Source organism: Monomorium pharaonis, chromosome 1 (assembly GCF_013373865.1).
Source record: "Monomorium pharaonis isolate MP-MQ-018 chromosome 1, ASM1337386v2, whole genome shotgun sequence".
Taxonomy (NCBI): Eukaryota; Metazoa; Arthropoda; class Insecta; order Hymenoptera; family Formicidae; genus Monomorium; species Monomorium pharaonis.
This window is the reverse complement of record NC_050467.1, coordinates 768742-790033: the sequence shown is the minus strand read 5'-3', so window position 1 is coordinate 790033 and position 21292 is coordinate 768742. Positions and strand designations below refer to the sequence as shown.

General features: G+C 33.5%; 3 protein-coding genes and 1 long non-coding RNA gene across 7 annotated transcripts; 1 reads left to right on the top strand and 3 right to left on the bottom strand.

Moving 5' to 3' along the window:
* Positions 1 to 660: 660 nt before the first annotated feature.
* On the bottom strand, positions 661 to 5548 carry LOC105828692 (deubiquitinase DESI2). Of its 2 annotated transcripts, XM_028193544.2 has the most exons (8): positions 5265 to 5548; positions 5053 to 5093; positions 4751 to 4985; positions 2636 to 2813; positions 2368 to 2440; positions 2205 to 2298; positions 1967 to 2108; positions 661 to 1862 (listed from the first exon to the last, which is right to left on the bottom strand). In XM_028193544.2, exons 4-8 carry the CDS (start codon positions 2756 to 2758, stop codon positions 1686 to 1688), a joined length of 609 nt encoding a protein of 202 aa, XP_028049345.1. In that variant the 5' UTR covers positions 2759 to 2813; positions 4751 to 4985; positions 5053 to 5093; positions 5265 to 5548; the 3' UTR covers positions 661 to 1685. The 2 variants fall into 2 exon arrangements, with proteins under 2 accessions (XP_028049345.1, XP_012522616.1); XM_012667162.3 differs by having other exon boundaries at positions 2636 to 2717; positions 5053 to 5547.
* Positions 5549 to 12287: 6739 nt separating this feature from the next.
* On the bottom strand, positions 12288 to 17237 carry LOC105831070 (ARF GTPase-activating protein GIT1). 2 transcript variants are annotated; one of them, XM_012670941.3, is made up of 13 exons: positions 16568 to 17237; positions 16227 to 16360; positions 16018 to 16130; positions 15595 to 15781; positions 15359 to 15489; positions 15073 to 15262; positions 14909 to 14981; positions 14461 to 14655; positions 14202 to 14371; positions 13366 to 13536; positions 13065 to 13241; positions 12752 to 12982; positions 12288 to 12667 (listed from the first exon to the last, which is right to left on the bottom strand). In XM_012670941.3, exons 1-13 carry the CDS (start codon positions 16623 to 16625, stop codon positions 12470 to 12472), a joined length of 2028 nt encoding a protein of 675 aa, XP_012526395.1. In that variant the 5' UTR covers positions 16626 to 17237; the 3' UTR covers positions 12288 to 12469. The 2 variants fall into 2 exon arrangements, with proteins under 2 accessions (XP_012526395.1, XP_012526396.1); XM_012670942.3 differs by lacking the exon at positions 16568 to 17237 and adding an exon at positions 16438 to 16560.
* LOC118645190 lies at positions 16624 to 18101 on the top strand. Its single transcript, XR_004962991.1, has 2 exons — positions 16624 to 16753; positions 17802 to 18101. It is a non-coding gene; the product is annotated as an uncharacterized LOC118645190 (long non-coding RNA).
* A 56-nt stretch (positions 18102 to 18157) lies between these two features.
* Positions 18158 to 19935, bottom strand: LOC105831071 (PCI domain-containing protein 2). Of its 2 annotated transcripts, none has more exons than XM_012670944.3 (5): positions 19787 to 19935; positions 19578 to 19619; positions 19378 to 19499; positions 18796 to 19277; positions 18158 to 18723 (listed from the first exon to the last, which is right to left on the bottom strand). In XM_012670944.3, the coding sequence occupies exons 3-5, from the start codon at positions 19425 to 19427 to the stop codon at positions 18206 to 18208; spliced, it is 1050 nt and encodes a 349-aa protein (XP_012526398.1). In that variant the 5' UTR covers positions 19428 to 19499; positions 19578 to 19619; positions 19787 to 19935; the 3' UTR covers positions 18158 to 18205. The 2 variants fall into 2 exon arrangements, with proteins under 2 accessions (XP_012526398.1, XP_012526397.1); XM_012670943.3 differs by having other exon boundaries at positions 19702 to 19933.
* Between the last annotated feature and the right edge of the window lie 1357 nt (positions 19936 to 21292).

Below are 21292 nucleotides of genomic sequence, written 5' to 3'. Positions count from 1 at the left end.
ACGAATACTATAAATTATAAGAAAAAAGAATGTTTCTTTTTTTACTATAGTAATTTTAATTAATTTTATGAATATCTGCGTGTGCGTGTGTATAGGTTTGTTTTTTATTCCTGCACTGCTGCACTAGTGCAATAAGTTAGAATGAGAAAAAATATATTTGTCTTATTCTATTTTATTGCACCAGTGCAGCAGTGCAAGAATAAAAAACAAACTTTATGTGTGCGTGCATGCGTGTGAGCAGGCGTACGCGCGCGCATATGAACATGAGATTAAATATAACAAACAAAATACAAAAATACTTTGTAAAAACAAGAAACGTTTTTGTTACATAAAACTATATAACTATACCTGAAAGATTATTTGTATTAGCATCGCTATAATTGTTCATTTTAAGAAATGCAAACATTATTAAAGCTTCTTTACCTTCCCTCTCCCTTCGCTATAATCATTACTTTGAATTATAAGTGGAGGTTTAATCGTAATTTATTTCGATGTATAATGAAAGAAAAAAAGATCTTTTGAAGAAAAAAAATTCCTTTAAAATATGATTAATAATTTAAAAACTTTTAAAACCTTTTCTTATACCTTTTACCTTTTATTGTTATTGATAAATAGTCAATTTTAAATTACTCAAAAAATCTTTTCTTCTTCTCTACTATATTGACGTTATTTAACTTGTTTATTCCGACATATTTTATATATAAAATAATAAAATTAGAAATTTCGCTTATATTCGACAAAAAATGTATACATTGTTTTGAGTTTCACTAAAAATATTTGTTCATATCTCATATAAATTAATTTTATTGGAGCTTCTATATTCTTCATTGAGAAAACAGTTTCTTTATTTTTAACTTACTCCTCTATCTTTATTCGTGTTTTAATAGCTTAATGCACATACGTAGAATAGAAATGCCAAACGTGTACAATCGATTCAGAGCGATAAATCAAATTACAAAAGAAGGCGCAAGATATAACATATCAAATTTATATGGAGACTCGGCTAATTAAAGGTAATATAAAGTATTGAGAATACGGAAGTTTATTTACGTATCTGTGTAAGTACGAGTGTGCGCGCGTATGGGTGTTTGTTAATTAAGTCATGTTAATTATAGAAAGTAATTACATCATTAAATATTTAAACCATTTGCATACTATGCATGCCTTACATGTATTTATAGAACATATATTTATCTCTTCAATGTGCATCCATTGTTCTTCTACAACTTTAAAACATTGTTTTTCAGCTTTGTAAGCAAATTAATTTCAATAGACGTCTTGCTAATATAACAAGATTGTTTTTATCGGCAAAAAAATTTTCTACTTATTAAATTTATGTGGTTTAAATTTATGCACATAATTATTTACTCATTATGTAACTATCATATCTTGATTAATATTCTGCATTATTCAACAAAGAACACATGCGATCTTGTGCATCGCCGTCTTAGGAAACAACATGTTGCGGCAAAGGCAATTTTTTCAGTACTAATTGTCAGCAATCGTATTCAAGTGTACAATATCAAATTTGTACCTTGTCTTGACGGTTCAGTTTCTCAGGTTTCCAAATCTTGGCAATATATATAGTCAGTCCTAATAAACTTTTTTTCACAATGTTTAATTATCTAAAATGTATAACTTCTACGGCATTTTAGACCGTGCATTTCAAAAGTATCAGCCAAATGTTACAAGGAAGTATCTGACGGTGGTGTACTTTCGTGATGACTAATTTGATTTAAGGAATGTTGTAAAGCATCAGGTGTTAGCCATTCCTTTGGCAAGCAACGTTGAAGAAACGGTACGCATGAACTGAAATATGCTAGACGATTTACCCAACCAGGTATTTCCTGTCCACATAGAATCTAAAATACATCAATTTATATTAGATTAATTTTGTTTTTTAATTTGGTCATTATATAATATTTAAAAAATTCACTATAATTCAATATATAAAGAAGTAACGCACCAACGTAAACTGACTGCTGAAGTGATTGCAATTTTTATTCATCAAATGATAACGGTCTCCTCGAAAATCTTTCCCTAATTCTGTAATAATTCTTGAAACATCTTCTTCTGTAAAATCTGTATATCCAATATGAACGGATTGTCTATAAAATAAAAGAATTACACCAATGTTTCATGGCACTTAAGAGAATGCTATGCTTACAATTTATATTTACAAAAAACAAATATACAAATTTTACCTATATCTAAACTGTTCACCCAATTCCTCAGCTATTCTTGGAGTAATTTCAAAAATGCCACTTTTCGGTTGAGCATGACCGCCGTATGCATATTCTATAGCAGAAATATATTTGTCAAGTTTTCATTTTTTCATATTCAATTTCTTAAATATAAAATACATACCTGTTCCATATATTTCCACTCCAGAGTGGAATACTCCAAGACCAATAGGTGTGGTATATTCATTTATCCAATACTACGTGACATTTAATAAATTAAGTTACACATCAAGATTATAATGGAAAATAACATTTTTTAATTTATTTTTTATAATAGAATGTTTGGCTTTTATAAAAACTTATTAATTGCAACTGAATTTATAAAAATGATTAGAATCAATAGTAGAAGTGATTAATAATAACAGTCATCTTATTTATAAATTTTAACTTACCATATCATAAACGTTAAGAATGATTGGCTCACGTGCCACTTTTGGGATCAATTCCTCACTATCTTGTGGATAACCCAAACAACTGGGAAACGAGAGATTACAGTTAAGGCCTGATGAAAACATGTTTAAAAACTTGGTAATCCACAGGCTAAAGTTGGCTATTAATGTTTCAATATACCTAATAAATAAATATGTAATCTTATTCCATATGATCTCTCTCCATAACAAGGAAGGATCATAAACTTAAAAACCAAATAAAGCATAAAATTATACATTTTAATTTTTTGTTTTTTTTTTGTTTTGAGAGCTTAATGTGCCAATTTTCTTAGATATGCGGCACGTATAATACTGGGCCTTTTCTCAAACTCTTTCACTGGTTTTATTACATTGACTGTTATGTAAATATGTGCATGTGTGTGTGTGTCGTATATATGTAGATGGGTCAGTATGGATGAGTGTATGTGTATATGTTTATGTGTATGTGTTTGTCCGCATTGTAATGAGTTTGGGTCCGCGTAGGTTCGCTATGCCCAAATGACGGTGTGGTACGGTAACCCTTGCGCGTTTTTATATAGTTTATTGGTTTCAGATTAAGATAAGTATAAGTTTTAAAAGATTAGATTTTTCTGACTTAAAAATTCTGTATTATAAATACACTGGAGCAAAAAAAAAAAACAAGACAAATTTTGACCAAATTTTTAGGCAATCTTCAAAGTGATGCAAAAACTTTGCGAAAAATCATCCAAATTACATGTACTTTTTTAAAATCATTAAAGGGCAAAGATTCTACTTTAAGAATCCCTAGGCGAAAGTTTGATTTGTTAAGTGTGAACCTTTTGTATCGCATAAAAACCAAACATGTTTTTTTTAATTGAAAAAAGTAAAAGTTTATCATTTTTCACAAGTTTCTCTCGTTAAAATCTGGCTAATATTAATCCAGAATCTTAAAGTTCATTCTTTTCTAAGCAATTTCAAAAAAATACATGTCGATACGATGTTTTTTGTTAATTGCACACGAGTTTGAAATTTGCACTGCATTTTAGGGCATTTTAGCGAATAAATACGGTATTTTTTTAATATCATGAATTTTGAGTATCAATATGATATTGAACATTGATTTTATTCGTGTTTAACTCAATCATACCGCCATCATCAAAGTGACCCAATGTGCACCACGTGGAGATTGACGATTGGATTTTGCACATCATGTGGCCCTGAAAAGTTGATTTTTTAAATAAAATTTGAATTTTTATTTTTTATGTATGAGTATGTGTATATGTATGTTTACGTGTATGTGTGGGTTTATGAGTATAGATGAATGTGATCTTCTGTTGACTTCAATGAAATTGGTGCGTCAGCTATCCGTTATATTCGGATCAGTAAGTACAAATTTCCACCAATGAATTTCAGAGCCACATGATGTACAAAATAACGGTCGGATTTTGTACATACAAAAGGTTCACACTTAACAAATCAAACTTTCGCCTAGGGATTCTCAAACTAGAGTCTTTGCCCTTTAATTTAAAAAAAAAGTACATGTAATTTGGATGATTTTTCGCAAAGTTGTATCACTTTAAAGATTGCCTAAAAATTCGGTCAAAACTTTTGTCTCGTATTTTTTTTGAGCCAGTGTATTTAAAAAGTATGCAATTGTAAGAATAATACATGCCTAATGTATGCATGCGTGACGCATATTATATACACATGCACAACCACTCGTATACATATATGTAATATCTTTCTTTCGACATGTTACTTTTTAACAACAGATTCCTTCATAAATTTAGAATATTTTGTTTGGTAATTATTCAGTTTGGGCACTGGTATTCAAATATCGATGTAGTTGTGCTTATTCGATGTGGTTTTGCTTCAAACAAACGAATCTGATAGAAAAAAGCGTCGCTTTACCTCAGGAAGGGAGATATTAATCGTTAAAATTGACGAATATTCAGGTTAAAAAACCTATCATACCGACGGCTTTTCTGCTAGATTCATTCGTTTGAAGAAAAACCACGTCAAATAAGCACAACTATATCGATATTTGAATCCCAGTGCCTAAACTAAATAATTACCTTTTGTTTATAATGACATGTATAATTAAGGAAAAGTTAATACCTTTGTGCCAATGTAACAGACTCGATGCTAGCACATATAACACTTTGTGTTTAACTGGTAGATACACCCATTCTCTTAAGACTATGTCTCATTACTCGTACAATTTTTAATATGTTTCATTGCTCGTACAGTTTTAATATGTTCCTGTTTTATTTTGATTTCTCAATATCGAATTAGTTGCCTTTACATCGATATTAATTATCGCACGTCATTCCGATAGGATTGTTTGCAACAACTGGAAAAAATGATTCAACTTTCATGTTTGAAAATACGAAAATTTTCTTGATATAATAAAGAGCTACCTTTCAGAAATATCACTATCCAGCGATCGTGCTTCCTTTAACTATATTTTAACATAAATCACATATAAATAAGGGATACAATGTTATGCGTCAAGTCACATTCCGTTAAATCTCTCAAAGTACAAAATAATACTTCAAATACACAATGATCAAATTCGGAAGCTCATTATATGGATTAATAATGTCTTTCTCTTTTAATATAAAATTAATACCAATATAGATTTTTGTTAAGAATCATGCAAACGGTTCTCTAGCGATTATTCTTTACTCAGAAATAGATAAATGTCACTCTTGAAGTCTCTCCAGGTCTCTCGTTTCTAGTTTGAGATACGATATCATACGGTATAAGAATGTATTTGTTAACGCGCGCCATCTATCGAGGCGCATCGCGCATATAAGAACGTTGTCACACACACTTTCCATAGAACCATATATGTGAAGGTGCCTTTTCACGCTGACGCTTGACCATAGACATAGTAAGTATAGACCGAGCATTCCGCTGTAAGCGTTGATGCATACGAAAAGAAAGAAAAAAGATATATGAAGTAAAGACCTATAATCAAAGATGCGCCAATGGCCCCCCACCATGACTGCTATCCACCATCTTGTACCCATACGGTGACTGGATGGGGGCTGGGGCCGGGGGCTGGGATCTGGGGCTGGGATCTGGAGTAGTGGAGATAGTAAACAATGCGAGCCTGCTCCAAGTTGTACGCAGCCATATAACAGATGCAAATTTAATTTTTCTTGTTCTTCCTGAGTGTATCGTCAAAATATAGTGACCCTCGAGAGTGCAGAGATTGAATTACCTTATAATTTCTGACACATATTTCTTTAACCTATACTGCTCAACACAGAGCACTCTCCCCTCTTCCTCGCCCAGCGTGGGTACGCAATGGCGGATAAACCATGTGACTCAAGTGACCAATCAAAATTGTGTTTGCCATTGGCGAATCTTTGATTATAGTTCTTTAATGGGTGCTTTCCATTTAATGACACAAGTCGACACAAGTGTCGTTCTATCTTTGTTACTCATTGAACATAAAAAAAGATAGAACGATGCTTGTGTCGACTTGTGTTACTAAATGGAAAGCACCCATTATGAAGAATCTCTTTCTCTCTCTGACATCATCGTACTAGGGAGAGCCTGACAGGGGAAATGATGGATCAACGCGAGGAGATGAGGAGAAATGCTCCCTACTTCTCCAGCATTAAAAAGAGAAAATGAAAGCAGCCAATCAGAGCTTTGCCGCATCAACGCATTCTAATGCGGCAAAGCTGTGATTGGCTGCTTCTATGACGCACGTTCTATTTCGCAGCTCTATTCCGCACCATGTGATTTCGGCCTAAGGAAACATTCTCTGCACCACATAGGCCGGTATTCATAGTAGAGAATCTTATTTTAAGATCGTCTCAAGTAATGTCTTAAGATGCTAATACGGCTCTGTGATTAGCTGATGGCATCTTAAAACAGTACTTAAGATGATCTTAAATATAAGATCCGACTGTGAATACCGGCCATAGATTACGTTTACACGACACCCTTAGGCCGGTATTCATAGTCAAATCTTATTTCAAAATCGTCTCAAGCAATGTCTTAAGATGCTAATACGACTCTGTGATTGGCTGATGGCATCTTAAAACAGTACTTAAGATGATCTTAAATATAAGATCCGACTATGAATACCGGCCTTAAACAGGTTTAATAACATCGATACTTCTAGAGCTGACCAATCATAACCATTCCATTCTTCTGAGGAATAGCTGTAGTTGGCCAGTTTTATAACTCCAATGTCGATATTTAGCCCGGATCTACAATAGTGTAGTAAGCCTTATGCCATAAGAAACTAACCAATTATATTCGATTATTCTTCTCATATTCGATTATAATTGGTCAATTTCTTATGGCATAAGACTTATTACACCTATTGTAGATCCGGCCTTATAGTTTCGCTCGGTTAGAGATTATCGGTATTTAGTAATAACAGAGTATTTTTATATGCCAAGAGAGGGCATAGTCGGCGTGCAAAAATCGCGCGGAATCGGTACGACCGGTAGGAGAGTTACTAAAAAGAAAAAAATGGCCGTGTTAATATCAAGAGTGGTTATTACAGTGTGCGCAAATTATTTATAAACATGAAGAAATTCCAAGGAAAAGAAAAATTGCTGCAGTTGTGGCTCTTTTCGTAAATGAAAAGCGTTCCAAGAAAAAAAGATTTTGGGTGGCTTCAATTTTAAAAGAAAGAGAAGAGCATGGTTTTTATCATGCTCTTTTTCCAATTTTGCAACTTGAAGATCTTCGCTTTCATAACTAATATATTATATATATATGTATGTACATGTTTATATAAACATTGTATTTTACTTGAATGTCTAATAAATATTAAAATACTTTTGACATTACGTTTTTCTTTATATTATTAATAATTAATCACCAATTTTAATAAAATATTAAAAATGTTGAGTTGATTTTAACACTCAGGGTGCGTTCGGGGAGACGCTATTAGCGCTATCAGCATCAGTTTATCCTTGTTCTACTTTTAGGCTACGGTCCACTTGACGCTACAAATGCTTCGAAGCGTCCCAGTGAACATAGTAATATAGCAGCAGTGTAACAGCAATGTAACCGAATATAACCCCACACAGCACGGGGAGCTCCCGGGGAGCTTCCGAGGAGCTCACAAAATTTTTCATAAGCTTCATTTAAGCTTTCAAAAAATTCGCACGGAGCTCCCTGGGAGCTGCTATGTCCGCTTTTGAAAGCTCCTTGAGAGCTTCATTTGAGCTCGCAGGGAGTTTATAAATCATGTTTTAAGAGCTTCCTGCGAGCTTCAAAGTAATTCCTGGGAAGCTTTTATACAAGCTTCCTGAGAGCTTCATCTAAGCTCGCAAGGAGTTCAGAAATTATGTTTTAAGAGCTCCCTGCGAGCTTCAAAATAATTCTCGGGAAATTTCTATATAAGCTTCCCGGGAGCTCTTATGTCCGTTTTTGGGAGCTCCCTGAGAGCTTAGATGAAGCTATCAGGGAGCTTATATACACGCTTCACGGGAATTATTTTGAAGCTCGCAGGGAATTCTTAAAACATGATTTCTGAACTCCCTGCGAGCTTAAATAAAGCTCTCAAAGAGCTCTCAAAAGCGAACATAGAAGCTGCCGGAAAAAAAATTTATTTTTATATTTTCTCAATTTTCGGAAGCTTTCTCTGAGTTGCGAAGGCCCACGCACTCTCTTCGTGTAACAAAAACAATATATACTACACTTTGCTGCTAGTAAAGTACTAACTGCTAAGTAAGCCGTGAGTAATGGTTTTCTTTTATAAGCCTTTTGGAGTAAATTTTCTCACGAGAAGGAGTAGCGCCGTGTCTTCGCCTAGTGGCGATCTTGCGAACTACTCGCGGCTATATGACTATACATACAGTACATTAATTTACCCGATATGTTCAATCTCTTTGAGTTTGTTTTGTCGAATTTTGTAAACTTCTTGAAAACTCAGCAAAACAAACTCCCTGAGAGCTTGTTTTGTCGAATTTTGTAAGCTTCTCGGGAGCTCAGCAAAATGAACTCCCTGGGAGCTTGTTTTGTCGAATTTTGTAAGCTCCCCGGGAGCTCAGAAAAATGAACTCCCTGGGAGCTTGTTTTGTCGAATTTTGTAAGCTTCTCGGAAACTTAATAAAACGAACTCCCTGGGAGCTTGTTTTGTCGAATTTTGTAAGCTCCCCGGGAGCTCAGCAAAATGAACTCCCTGGGAGCTTGTTTTGTCGAATTTTGTAAGCTTCTCGGGAGCTCAGCAAAATGAACTCCCTGGGAGCTTGTTTTGTCGAATTTTGTAAGCTTCTCGGGAGCTCAGCAAAATGAACTCCCTGGGAGCTTGTTTTGTCAAATTTTGTAAGCTTCTTGGAAACTCAATAAAACAAACTCTCTGGGAGCTTGTTTTGTCGAATTTTGTAAGCTTCTCGGAAACTCAATAAAACAAACTCCCTGGAAGCTTGTTTTGTCGAATTTTGTAAGCTCCTCGGGAGCTCAGCAAAATGAACTCCCTGGGAGCTTAATCGGAGCTTTGTGCTGTATGGGACAGGTTACGTTACTCTGAAATTACACGTAACTTACATGTAAGTTACAATTTCCAACTCAGCAATATAACATGTTATAATTACATGTTATCTAACCGTTACACAACAGTTACAAAGAAAAATAAAATAAAATAAAAATTTTATTTTTTTTAAATTATTTTTATCAACAGCACATACTACATTTAGAATAAATTTTTATTAATTAATTAAATTTAAATTATGTTATTTTTTTTTATTCTTACTTGCCGCTGCTAGGTTTGAACCCGGGACCTTAGGATGACGAACCTTGTACTCTACCTGCTACACCAATTTGACTCATCGATATGGGTACTTGTTATTGTCTACATAAACCTATATGTTATAATTGACGCACTATATTATTTTTTATAAAAGCAATTAAATTTTGCAAAACATATTAAAAATAAATAGCATTAATTTATTTACTTATTAATTTTATTGTTAAATTTATCTTTTTCCATAACCTTAATAATTTGATGAAAATTGCGATCTATTTAGCACTAATCTTTGAAGCGTTCAAATGATTAATTAGATGGTTAACTATTATATAGATCGTAATTCTAAGAAAAAATTGAATAGTATACATTTATTATTCTGTTTTTGTTCAGCACATGATGAATTTCGATTTTGTGCATTTTTTGTTTGCAGTAATTGTAGACAAACCGTTATTTTTGAAAACATTATCTTTATAATAATTTTTTTTATTATTAAATAGATCTGTCATTCAGGATGTTATAATGTCTGATTTCTGAGTCAACTACGACGCATCGTTCTGTAATAACATTGATACAAACGTGTTATGTTACGATTATACAATTTTTGTTGAATAACTGTAACGCCAAAACGATGTATAACAGCTAGATCACTTGCGTATAACAAATATTACGTAACAGGTTATTTCCATGTCATATAGCACCTACATATCACAAAAATAACAATGTTAAATTACATGTAACTTCCATGTTATATTGCCGCTATAAAATGTGTTTACTGGGGTTTGATTAACCAATCAAAACAAAGATTTTTACGAATTGACCAATCAAAGAATGCTTCGAAACGTTTGTAGCGTCAAGTGGACCGTAGCCTTAATGAGTAATAAAGATGGACTGATGCTGGTAGCGCTAATAGCATCTCCCCGAACGCACCCTCAGCGATATCGCTTGTAGTTAAAAAAATTTAACTTCAAAATCCGATCGCGGCGACAAGACATCACGTGACACAAATCGCCGCGACAGAGCCACAGTTTAGCTATAACTAAACTATGGCCGGTATTCATAGTCGGATCTTATATTTAAAATCATCTTAAGTACTGTCTTAAGATGCCATCAACCAATCACAGAGCCGTATTAGCATCTTAAGACATTGCTTGAGACGATCTTGAAATAAGATTTGACTAGGGGTGCGTTCGGGGAGACGCTATTAGCGCTATCAGCATCAGTTTATCCTTGTGCTACTTTTAGACCCGGTTCCACAACTCACGGTTAACTGCTAACGGAAGATTAATCGACTACCTATCTTTCTCTATATTATTATCTAAGGAGAGACAGAAAATCTATTAACCTCCCGTTAGCAGTTAACCGTGAGTTGTGGAACCAGGCCTTAATGAGTAATGAAGATGGACTGATGCTGGTAGCGCTAATAGCGTCTCCCCGAACGCACCCTATGAATACCGGCCATAGGCCGGTATTCATAGTCAAATCTTATTTCAAGATCGTCTCAAGCAATGTCTTAAGATGCTAATACGGCTCTGTGATTGGTTGATGGCATCTTAAGACAGTACTTAAGATGATCTTAAATATAAGATCCGACTATGAATACCGGCCTATGACAGAGCGATCAATGAAATTGCGGCCCAAGTTAGAATGAGAAAAAATATATTTGTCTCACTCTAACTTATTGCACTAGTGCAGCAGTGCAGCGAAAAAGAACAGGCCAAATGTATACACAATTTATTTTTATGTCCAAATTTTAACATTTTAATTTTTTATTATATATATTAGTAAATATATAATTAAAATATCGCAATAACAATACAAACCACAGATAATCACAATTTTTATTATATAGCAAAAAATCCAACAAGAATATTTTTTATTATTCCATAATTATAACTTTTAATTAATTTCAAAATAGAATTAATTATTATATACTCATATTATAATTAATATGTTTTATTACAATTAATTATTATATTAATTATTGAGTTGCATCTAATTAAAAATGTGTATGCTGCATAAATAGCAAAAAAATATGTCACTTGTTACTGGCCAAAAAGTATATAAAAACCTATAAGTACATAACTATATCTGATATATATATCATTATACTAGAGACACGTTATTATACAATTAATATAATTATTGTTTTATAAAAATATATCCCACTTATGCATGAGGATATCATATATTACAACTACAGTTATTCGTTATTACTATTTTATTATTCATGTATATTAGTAATAAATATGCATAGGTATAGCATTGCCTCATTTTGTTATTTACTGTACATCTCATTGTACATATTTAACAAGCTAGATAAAATAATATTTAAGCTCAATTATTTTTGTATTTAAAATTTTATACAGATTGTTTGCAATAATAATGTAATCAAGAAATTGCAAAATATGTAAACTAATTTAAAAAATCAAATAAATTAATCTAAATTACTTGAGATTAAAAATTGCATTTATCAAACTCCTTTAATGATACAATAAGAAATCGTTAAGTTTTGGTATATGATATACATAGACATATAAATGATCGGATAAACTTATGCATGCAACTGAAAACATTCGTTAAAATTTAATATTCAGAAATTTTATAGTCTTTAAAATAATTGAGCTTTTAATTGTCATTTCAACATAAGAAGGCTTATATCTTCGTAAAATTTGCTTGAGCAAGACTTAGATATTAAATATAACTTGGATATTAAACATAAACTTAGGCTACACATGTACACATGAACTCATTGGTTGCCGCTATTCAGTCTTTGTCAGATATTGTGTGTCACATCTTTTATATATATCATTAATAGTTATTTAAATAATTTTAGAGTAAATTTTTATTTACTTTATTATTCACATTCTGACAATTAAATAATTTAATAGTAATAATAATAAAAGACAAGTAATTTTGCTCCAATATTTATTAAACTTAACAAAAGGATCATAAATGAATGAAATTATTATTGTTAAATGTAAATATAAAAAAAATTGCGATAACTATAATATAATAATTGATTGTCATTAAGACATAGAAGAATAAAATATCTAACAGATTTGGTAAAAAACAAAGGCATCTTTCAACTTTTTCTGTGACATTGAAAGAATCTACATTTGAAATTGCGTGACAAGTAGCTTAGTTGCTTTGGCAATATCATAAGCACATGAACGTACTTGTTGCAAACAACGATCCATGTGCTCGGCATCACTAACACATCTTTGAAGACCGGAACACTCTGCTTGAAGTCTTCCAGTATTGCCATTTAATTGGCGTAAGGCAGATCTGATATTTTCTTCAATTGGATTCTAGAAATACAACACAAATACAGAAAATACAGTAAAAATTGTCTCTGCTAGCGAATAAAGAATGTTTAAAGACTGAAAAATAACCTGAGGAAATATAGCAGTTAACTCAGCAACAGCAACGCGTATCCTTTCAGCACAAGGAACGAAAGCTTCTCGTTGGCTCGGATCTTGCATAGCCATCCACAGTTCTTGAATTCGCCTGGTAACTTGTTCCGTTCGTCGAGTTACCTCTTCGCTGGGTGGCAGATTAAGCGCGCCACATTCCCACAAACTTTGCGTGTTATTTCGCGATAAAACCTCGGTGTCGCGTTTTGTCTAAATAAAATAAAACAAATAGACAGTGATACAGATATACTTTACTACTCAATTTATGTTTGTTTGAGAAAAAAATAATTACTTGACAAATAGTTGTAGACCACGACCCTGGTTTCCGTAAGCCTTCTCTAGTCTCATACATAGATGCTGGTCGTTGATTTCCACGTATGGACGTTTTGATATCATGCACTGGCTCCAATTCGGGATCCTGTTCCCCACTAACATGTCCATTCATGTTGCCATCGCCAGAACTTTTGATCTAAATTAGTCAAATTTTTTGCATTTGCATCATTTATCAATGTGATTAAACATTGATCAATCTATTATAAAACATTAGATAGAACGTTGTGATATATCAACAAAAATAAATTTGCATTAATTACTTGTAGCATATGCTTCAGCTCGTTATTTTCTTGAGTGAGTTGCTCGATGGCAGTTTGTAAAGTATGCACTTGCTCGCGGAGATCTCGTACGGTTGATTCAGATAGAGTCAATTGTTTATTCAAAACTTCTACCATGGACGGAAGACCCTTAGCAATTGGTGTAAATATTTCCTGAAATATAACAATGTCATACAATAGTAATATTTGCTTCAAATTGCTAAAGTACTGTGCAACAAATATACAGCATTGTTATAATAATCACGCAAACAAATTGTTATAAATTGATGTATATATCATTATTGTATTGTTACAAATAAATTATAGGTGTTTAGTGGATTGCGAATAATAATATAAATCAATTCAGTAGTTAATTAATATGTATTACACAGTGGTAAAATTATATTCTTTTGGCAATAATCGCACATGCACAAACAGATCTGTGCACTTGCCTAATAACATCGCCTACAGAAAAGCCATGTGCTCAGCCAATTCCTTATTCCTCTTTTTGTTATTAGTGCCGGGACCTTTAATATTTTATATCACAAATAGAAGTAAATGCGACTAATACCGAGTTTTGCAAATTTATATTTTTCGCATCTTACTCTTGATGGAAAAAAAAAAAAAAAAATTAACAATGCGCGAAACTAGTATTCCATATGTTATATTCTACTTTGTAGCAGTTAGAAAAAATACAATACCCTATTTCTGTACAAGAATGTCAGCTATTTTGTATTGTCATTTCAAGACTAGAGGGATATAATCGCGTTTGCTAAAGTGCATTTCTTTGTGTTCAAAGAATAAAGAGAATAAATTAATTGTCATAAATAAAAACTTACCTCGTTATTAGTTTTAAGCTGATTTGAAACGTCGGATGAAGTATTATCTGTAGATGTTAGAGCAGCATAGTCATCATCTGATGCAACACTGTCATATAAAGGTTCATCGTCAGACATTTGCGATCCATGCTTACCAAATTGCTCTTTACGAAGCATAGATACAGTAGGATCTAAAAAAAAAAAAAAAAGCAACATAGAGAACTAATGTAAAATTAGAAATTCTCACAAAATAAATGCACTATTAATTTGATAATATTACTTTGAAGTGCATTATTAGCAAGCATATGTCTTCGACCCGCTTCAATCAGTAAATCTGCGATAAGAATGGTAAATTCCTTCGGTGTAAATCTCGCCAATTTTTGCCTTCCTTGATTTCTAGTAGATGACAATTGTGGATTAACTGGCAAAAATGGAACGGTACATTTCTCTGGGAGGGATGCAGTTGAAAACCAAACTATATATAAAATTAAAAAATTTAATTGCCTGTATATATTACATATTTCAGTAATTATTTATATATACTTTGTATAATAATATTACCAAATATATTAAAAATGGTCTTTACTCACCCTTCCAAAGAGATAGCGTGACAAAGAAATGTATGTGTATTATTAATAATTATCTAAATTAGTACAAAATTTATGAATATCTAAAGCATGATTAGCATATTTAATCTAGTATTCAAAAGATAAAGAAGTGATATTTACTTGCTTCTGTTTCCCGGCGATCTACCTCATCGTAAACATCCATAGCTAACTCCTCTAGCAAATGATTTGGTAACTAAATTAACAAAATAAGTTATCTTAGTTTGGATCAAATATGAAAAAAAGTAAAAATAAAGTAATTAATATAAATACGAATTTCTGCATACCATTTGCAATCTGCTTCTTCCTTCCAAAACTAATTCATTTTTATCCAAGAAAGAAGCCAACTCAGAATTAATAAGATGTTGATTGCCTCGATGGCTTGGTTTACGAGAGCATACATGATATGTCAGTCTATCTGTTACTTCATACATACATTCAATTATACGTTCAGATAAATCTACATGTCCTGCCATTCTGAAACGACAGGAACAAAGAATATTTAAACGTTTAATAATATTAAAACAGAAAATAATCTCATAATATCTCGTATAAAATTATTGATGTACTTACTTAGCAATATCAGCAGCTGTTTGTCCATTTAAATCAACTACACTCGGGTTTGCGCCATTAGCTATTAAAAGTTCTACTTGGAGAGCTTGTCCAGCACGAGCTGCCACGTGTAAAGGTGTAGTTCCTTTTTCCTGTAAAACATATTGTAATTTCATGTAAAGATATTTCTCCACGATACTGTAATTATATTATGTTATACACCAGTGTATTATGCTTGAATATATACTAAAATATACCTTATAAAAATAATTGGGATTGGCTCCTTGTGCCAACAGCCTCAATGAAGTTTCTAAATTACTTGTACGGACACTACTGTGTAACTGTCTATTAAGTTCTTCCTCGGTACAACATTCTTCCTTGCTTGGCCGTAATATAAAGGCCAAGTGTTGATGCTTGGCTTTAATAAAATCTGCCTTTACTGGGCTATAAACAAAAAAATGCAAAAAGTATAAAATACACTATTTGTATGTATAGAATACCAAAAGCTTGTCTTGACTGTTTTTAATTAAGATTTTAATCTAGAAAAATAACTGACAAATAGCAATAACTGATAATCTCTATTTAAATATATAATTTACTCCATAAACAGAGCCAAAGAATATTTACAAATTAAAGTGGTATTCTGTGACATACAAAAATATGTATAATCAAGTACTAACTGTAAGGGATCTTTGGGTTGTGGTTTTCGTCTACTAATCTTGGAGTTGCTGGGATCTAGTAGGGAATGTTCCCAAATACTGTTAGCTCCATTATCACTCAATGTATGTACCATCTGCAATATTCAGTTATTTCAAAAATATTATGGTATTTATATATTTTGTACAACATAAACATTTTTGGGCAACTTCTCTTTGCTCACTATACTAACATTCAATAGCTGAGTGTTCCAAACACCCTTATATAAAGACTTGATATGCGACACATGACGTCCTAAGCTACGATGAATCCCACAGCAATCATCACATAATAAAATAGCTCTGTTTATTGATGCCCATCCTGGCTCTGAAACAGCGCAACAGATTAATAATATTCTTTTAATTAAATAAATATTGTATCAACTAAAATCTTTTTTTACATACATATATCTGTTTATCTTAAAATGTACTTAAATGGCATTCAAGAGACATACGGACCGTTGGATCGTCACGCATCTAATTTAAGAATCTCTAAGAAGATTGACAGAGTAAAGAAAAACTAGGCTCCGCTCACCGAGTGTTCCGCAGTCGGCACACACGTCTGCGCTCGCTCTGTGCTTAGGACGCGCCATACTTTCTGCTCGATTAGTTGCACTCACTTTCGTGCATCATGCTGCAGTCTGCATAGCGATATAAACAATGGAGATAGACACATGGACGGCGACGATGGTGAAAAAGACAATTCAGGACACAATTTCAAGTAAGGCGAAACAAAAACACAAGTTCTTCTTCTGCCCTGTGGATTTCCGTTCCAATCGGAACACAGTATCACGATTTAAATACTGTGGAGGGGCAACAAACGTGGGGGTCAATTTGTGTCCTTGGTGGTAATCAAAACACAAGTTAACTCATCCCATTACGTTCTGTTACGCTCTCAATACCCCACCATACCCCCCACTACCGAGTCGAGCTTTCCGCCCATTCCCGGAGATAGGAAAATTATATTTTAGGGTTTACGATTGTAGCGTCTGTCAGTGGCGAATTTTGTCAATTTCTTAAATAAAAGATATTGTTGATAAGATAGCGTCCTGCGCGCATCGATCATCTCATGCGCCCACAGTGACTGCATGGTGACCGACAGGGATGCTATTCCGTAACCACTTACCGACGCGCACGTATTTTGATATAATGAAAAAATATGCGCAACGACACTTAGGCCGGTATTCATAGTCGGGTCTTATATTTAAGATCATCTTAAGTACTGTCTTAAGATGTCATCAACCAATCACAGAGCTGTATTAGCATATCTTAAGACATTACTTGAGACGATCTTAAAATAAGATTCGACTATAAATATCGACCTTATAGCGAATTCGGTTGCTTGCACTAGTGCGCACTAAGGCTTGTTTACATACTTTACATCAGTATTCTTATATTTAAGAATACATGTTCAAAAACTATTTAACCCAAAAAATAAATTCTATGGATGTTGTACAGATCATTTTACTGGTTAAGAAGTATTTTAAGAAGAATTTAAGATGATTCTTAAATATAAAAATTGATTATAAACAAGCCTTAATATACACTCAGTGTGCACTAGTGCAAGCAACCGAATTCGCTATTAGACTTTGTACGTATAAAATAAGCATGAGGCGCACTTGGCATTTCAGCAAAGAACAATACTGTGCTTTTAGAATAAGCCTAGGAACTTTAGAAAAACAGTTTTCCGTGTTTAAGGGGATCCTATCTGTTTTATCGACAAAATTGTACAATTTGTTCCAATGTACAACTTTTTATTGCATTTACAGAATCAAAAATTCTCCACAATTAATTCTGGAAAAGGATTTCTAAATCTATAAAAGAAATACATACAAAATTTTGTTAATGACGTGCCCAAATGACTCTACATTATCGATCTCGATTAAGTTTGACGAGCAGTTTAGCATCCCCGAGATATCGGTATCGTTATACAGTTAATTAATATATATTTGTTGCGCAGATATTTTATATGTTAAAAAGCTGCACAACGACAGTATAACGACACCGACACCTCTTAACGAGTTTCAGAATTGCGGCCCTGACCATGCAGCACCAGTTACGGAAGCAAATACAAAAAAAACTCAAAACTTAAAAACCTTTTTTTATTATTGATATTGCGATAACATCGTAGAAAATAATACCTTTATTGCGAAAATTACACAATTACAATCACTCATGTTACAATAGTGGATAATGGTGGAAAAGGATTTTGTTTGGATATAACTAATTTTTTATGTTGATAAGATATGTAACCCTTAATCTTGCCTTCGTATATTAAATTGGCGAGAAGACATTCCGTCTCATCCATATCTATATCTTCCATCCCGTACATCTGTAATGCCACGAGCAAACTCAGCACTGGTATCTGATGTGTATTCAGCGCCAAGTATACCTTCTTGAATAAATTTCTATATGCAATCAATTTGAGTTTTTCCACGATTAGATATATGCCCGCGTCTATGAAAAAAGTCTCGTGTTTCGCCATTACTCCTTCCAAAGAGCGTAAATCTCCTTTTCTTACAGATTCTCTCAGCTCCCAAAATTCCATTAAATTATACTTCTCTAAGAGACTTTGTTTAGGCATATACCCTAGTAACATTTTGACGGGTACGAGATAGGTCAAGATCAATCTCTTATTTTTGGAGCACTGTATGTGACAACGCTCAAACGCATAAGTCAGATATTCGTCAGCTGGAACAATATGGTAGTGTTTTTTCTTTGATATTTGTTGGTATCGAAAAATATGTGGAAATATATAATTACCAATTTTATAATCGCTGTCAAACATCGCTTTCCGACCAACAAAAAACTTGTAAGTAATCTGTTGCGCCAATGCAAAGTGATCTTTATAAGGAGAAGATTCTATGGCCCGTATTAAAGGCTTACACAAATGTAATTTATTAATTCTGAAATATACTTTCAGTAACTGATTGATCAGGGCTAGCATACCCCATCGTTTCGTATCTTCTTCCGAGCTTCTACTGTCAGCTGCACAAACGCGGAAACAGGCCATTAAGCACTCGGCGCACTTCTCTAGGACTTCGCCATGTTTTACATTTTTATTTTTTTTTGATTTTTCTGCACCTATCGCCGATAATCTTAGTTCCAGACACATTATGTTCATTACCGGCAACATCCAGTTTTCCTCCTTTTGCATTTGCAGAATCTTTGCCAGACATTGTACAGCTGAACTTTGATAATTATACATAGCCAAAGGATCATTCTTGTTCATAGCGGATGCAGCTCTAGAGAAAGGGAAAAAAATATTGATTACACATGCAATATGAAATCATATCGTGTCCAATGTTCAAATAAAGTCTAATAAAAAATATATTTTTACTTTACTTTAAATGGCAAAGTACCAAGTCATCTAATGGCACAGACAAGTGTTCCATGGCCTTATTTATAGTAGTTTCTGATCCAATTTGAGGTATCGAGACATGACTATGTCGCAGAGACAAGAGGTCCTATAAAATTTAAAAAAAAACCGATATTCACAACTAATGACGTAAATTTTGATTAAAATATATGTGTGTATCATTTACCGCCAATGCTTCTCCATCCTGGTTAAGCCACACTCGCCGAATCTGAAATAAAAAAAAGATAAACAGTAATGTTGATATTATACATTGTCTTATCAATGCTTATTAACTTTACAAACTACTTTACCTGCATCACATAAGAATCCATTTCAAATGTAATTAAAATACAAACAACGAACAATAAGTTTTATAGCTCTCAGAAAACATACGACCTAACAACGCAGCGATGACAGGCAAGCTCCGGGCTCCGGGCAGTGTTGTTGATCGGGCCGGGTTTTTTGCGCATGCGTAGTAAAGCCTTCGGTACACGATACGATTTTTCCACGAAGTAAGGGCCACCGCACAAACTCTTCCATAACGCGTTACGTTACGTTAAGTACTCCATACGAACCTAAGTTGTACTTAAAATTTAACTTAAATCAACGCACAAAGAAATCCTTAACGTAAGTTCTTAAGTTCTTACGTTAAGGATTTCTTTGTGCGTTGATTTAAGTTAAATTTTAAGTACAACTTAGGTTCGTATGGAGTACTTAACGTAACGTAACGCGTTATGGAAGAGTTTGTGCGGTGGCCCTAAGACTAAGGAGACTTATCTTCTATAGTGCAGAGCGAAAAAGTTGGTCACAAGAAATGTTCCGTATGTGGCCAGGTTTGCCAAATGGAAAAACCTGGACCATTTCGTCGCCATCTTGAAATTTGTATATGTACATGGTATTACGTTTAGTTGAGTTAGTAATGAGTAAGTGTGTGTATGTAGTGTTTCATACACACACTTACTCATTACTAACTCAACTAAACGTAATACTATGTACATATACAAATTTCAAGATGGCGACGAAATGGTCCAAGTCATTCCATTCGGCAAACCTGGCCACATACGGAACATTTTTCGTGACCACTTTCAATCTACATAGATAAGTCTCCTTACTCTTACTTCGTGGATTTTTTATTCTAGGGGTGTGTTCGAGGCATATGTGGTCTGTTCTTTCTATCTGCACTGGTGCAATAAGTTAAAGTAAGACAAGGGGCCTGGGGCTCGATTCTTGAATTCATTTGCAAGAGAAACGTATTCGCAAATTCTGTTCTTACAGAAAAATTGAAAATTTATTGGCTATCGTATAGCTTTTAACCAATAAACTTGCAACTTTTTTGTTAAAGCGGGTATTTGCGCATACGTTTTCTTGCGAATGAATTCAAGAATCGAGCCCCTGGGGCCCGATTCTTGAAGTCATTCGCAAGAGAAACGTATACGCAAATACTCGCTCTAACAGAAAATTGTAAGTTTATTGGTTAATAGCCATACGATAGCCAATAAATTTCTAACTTTTCTGTAAGAACAGAATTTGCGAATACGTTTCTCTTGCGAATAAATTCAAGAATCGAGCCCCTGTTCTTTTTCGCTGCACTGCTGCACTGGTGCAATAAGTTAGAATGAGAAAAAATATATTTGTCTCATTCTAATTTATTGCACCAGTGCAGCAGTGCAGCGACGAAGAACAGACCAATAGACATAGTGGGGCTGCGTTCCGTTTCAACGCATGATGCGCATAATGCATTGTTCATCCTTGTTTAACGTTTGACAAACAACAAGGATAAACGATGCATCATGTGTATCATGCGTGAAACGGAACGTATCCTGGGGCTCGATTCTTGAATTCATTTGCAAGAGAAACGTATTCGCAAATTCTGTTCTTACAGAAAAGTTGAAAATTTATTGG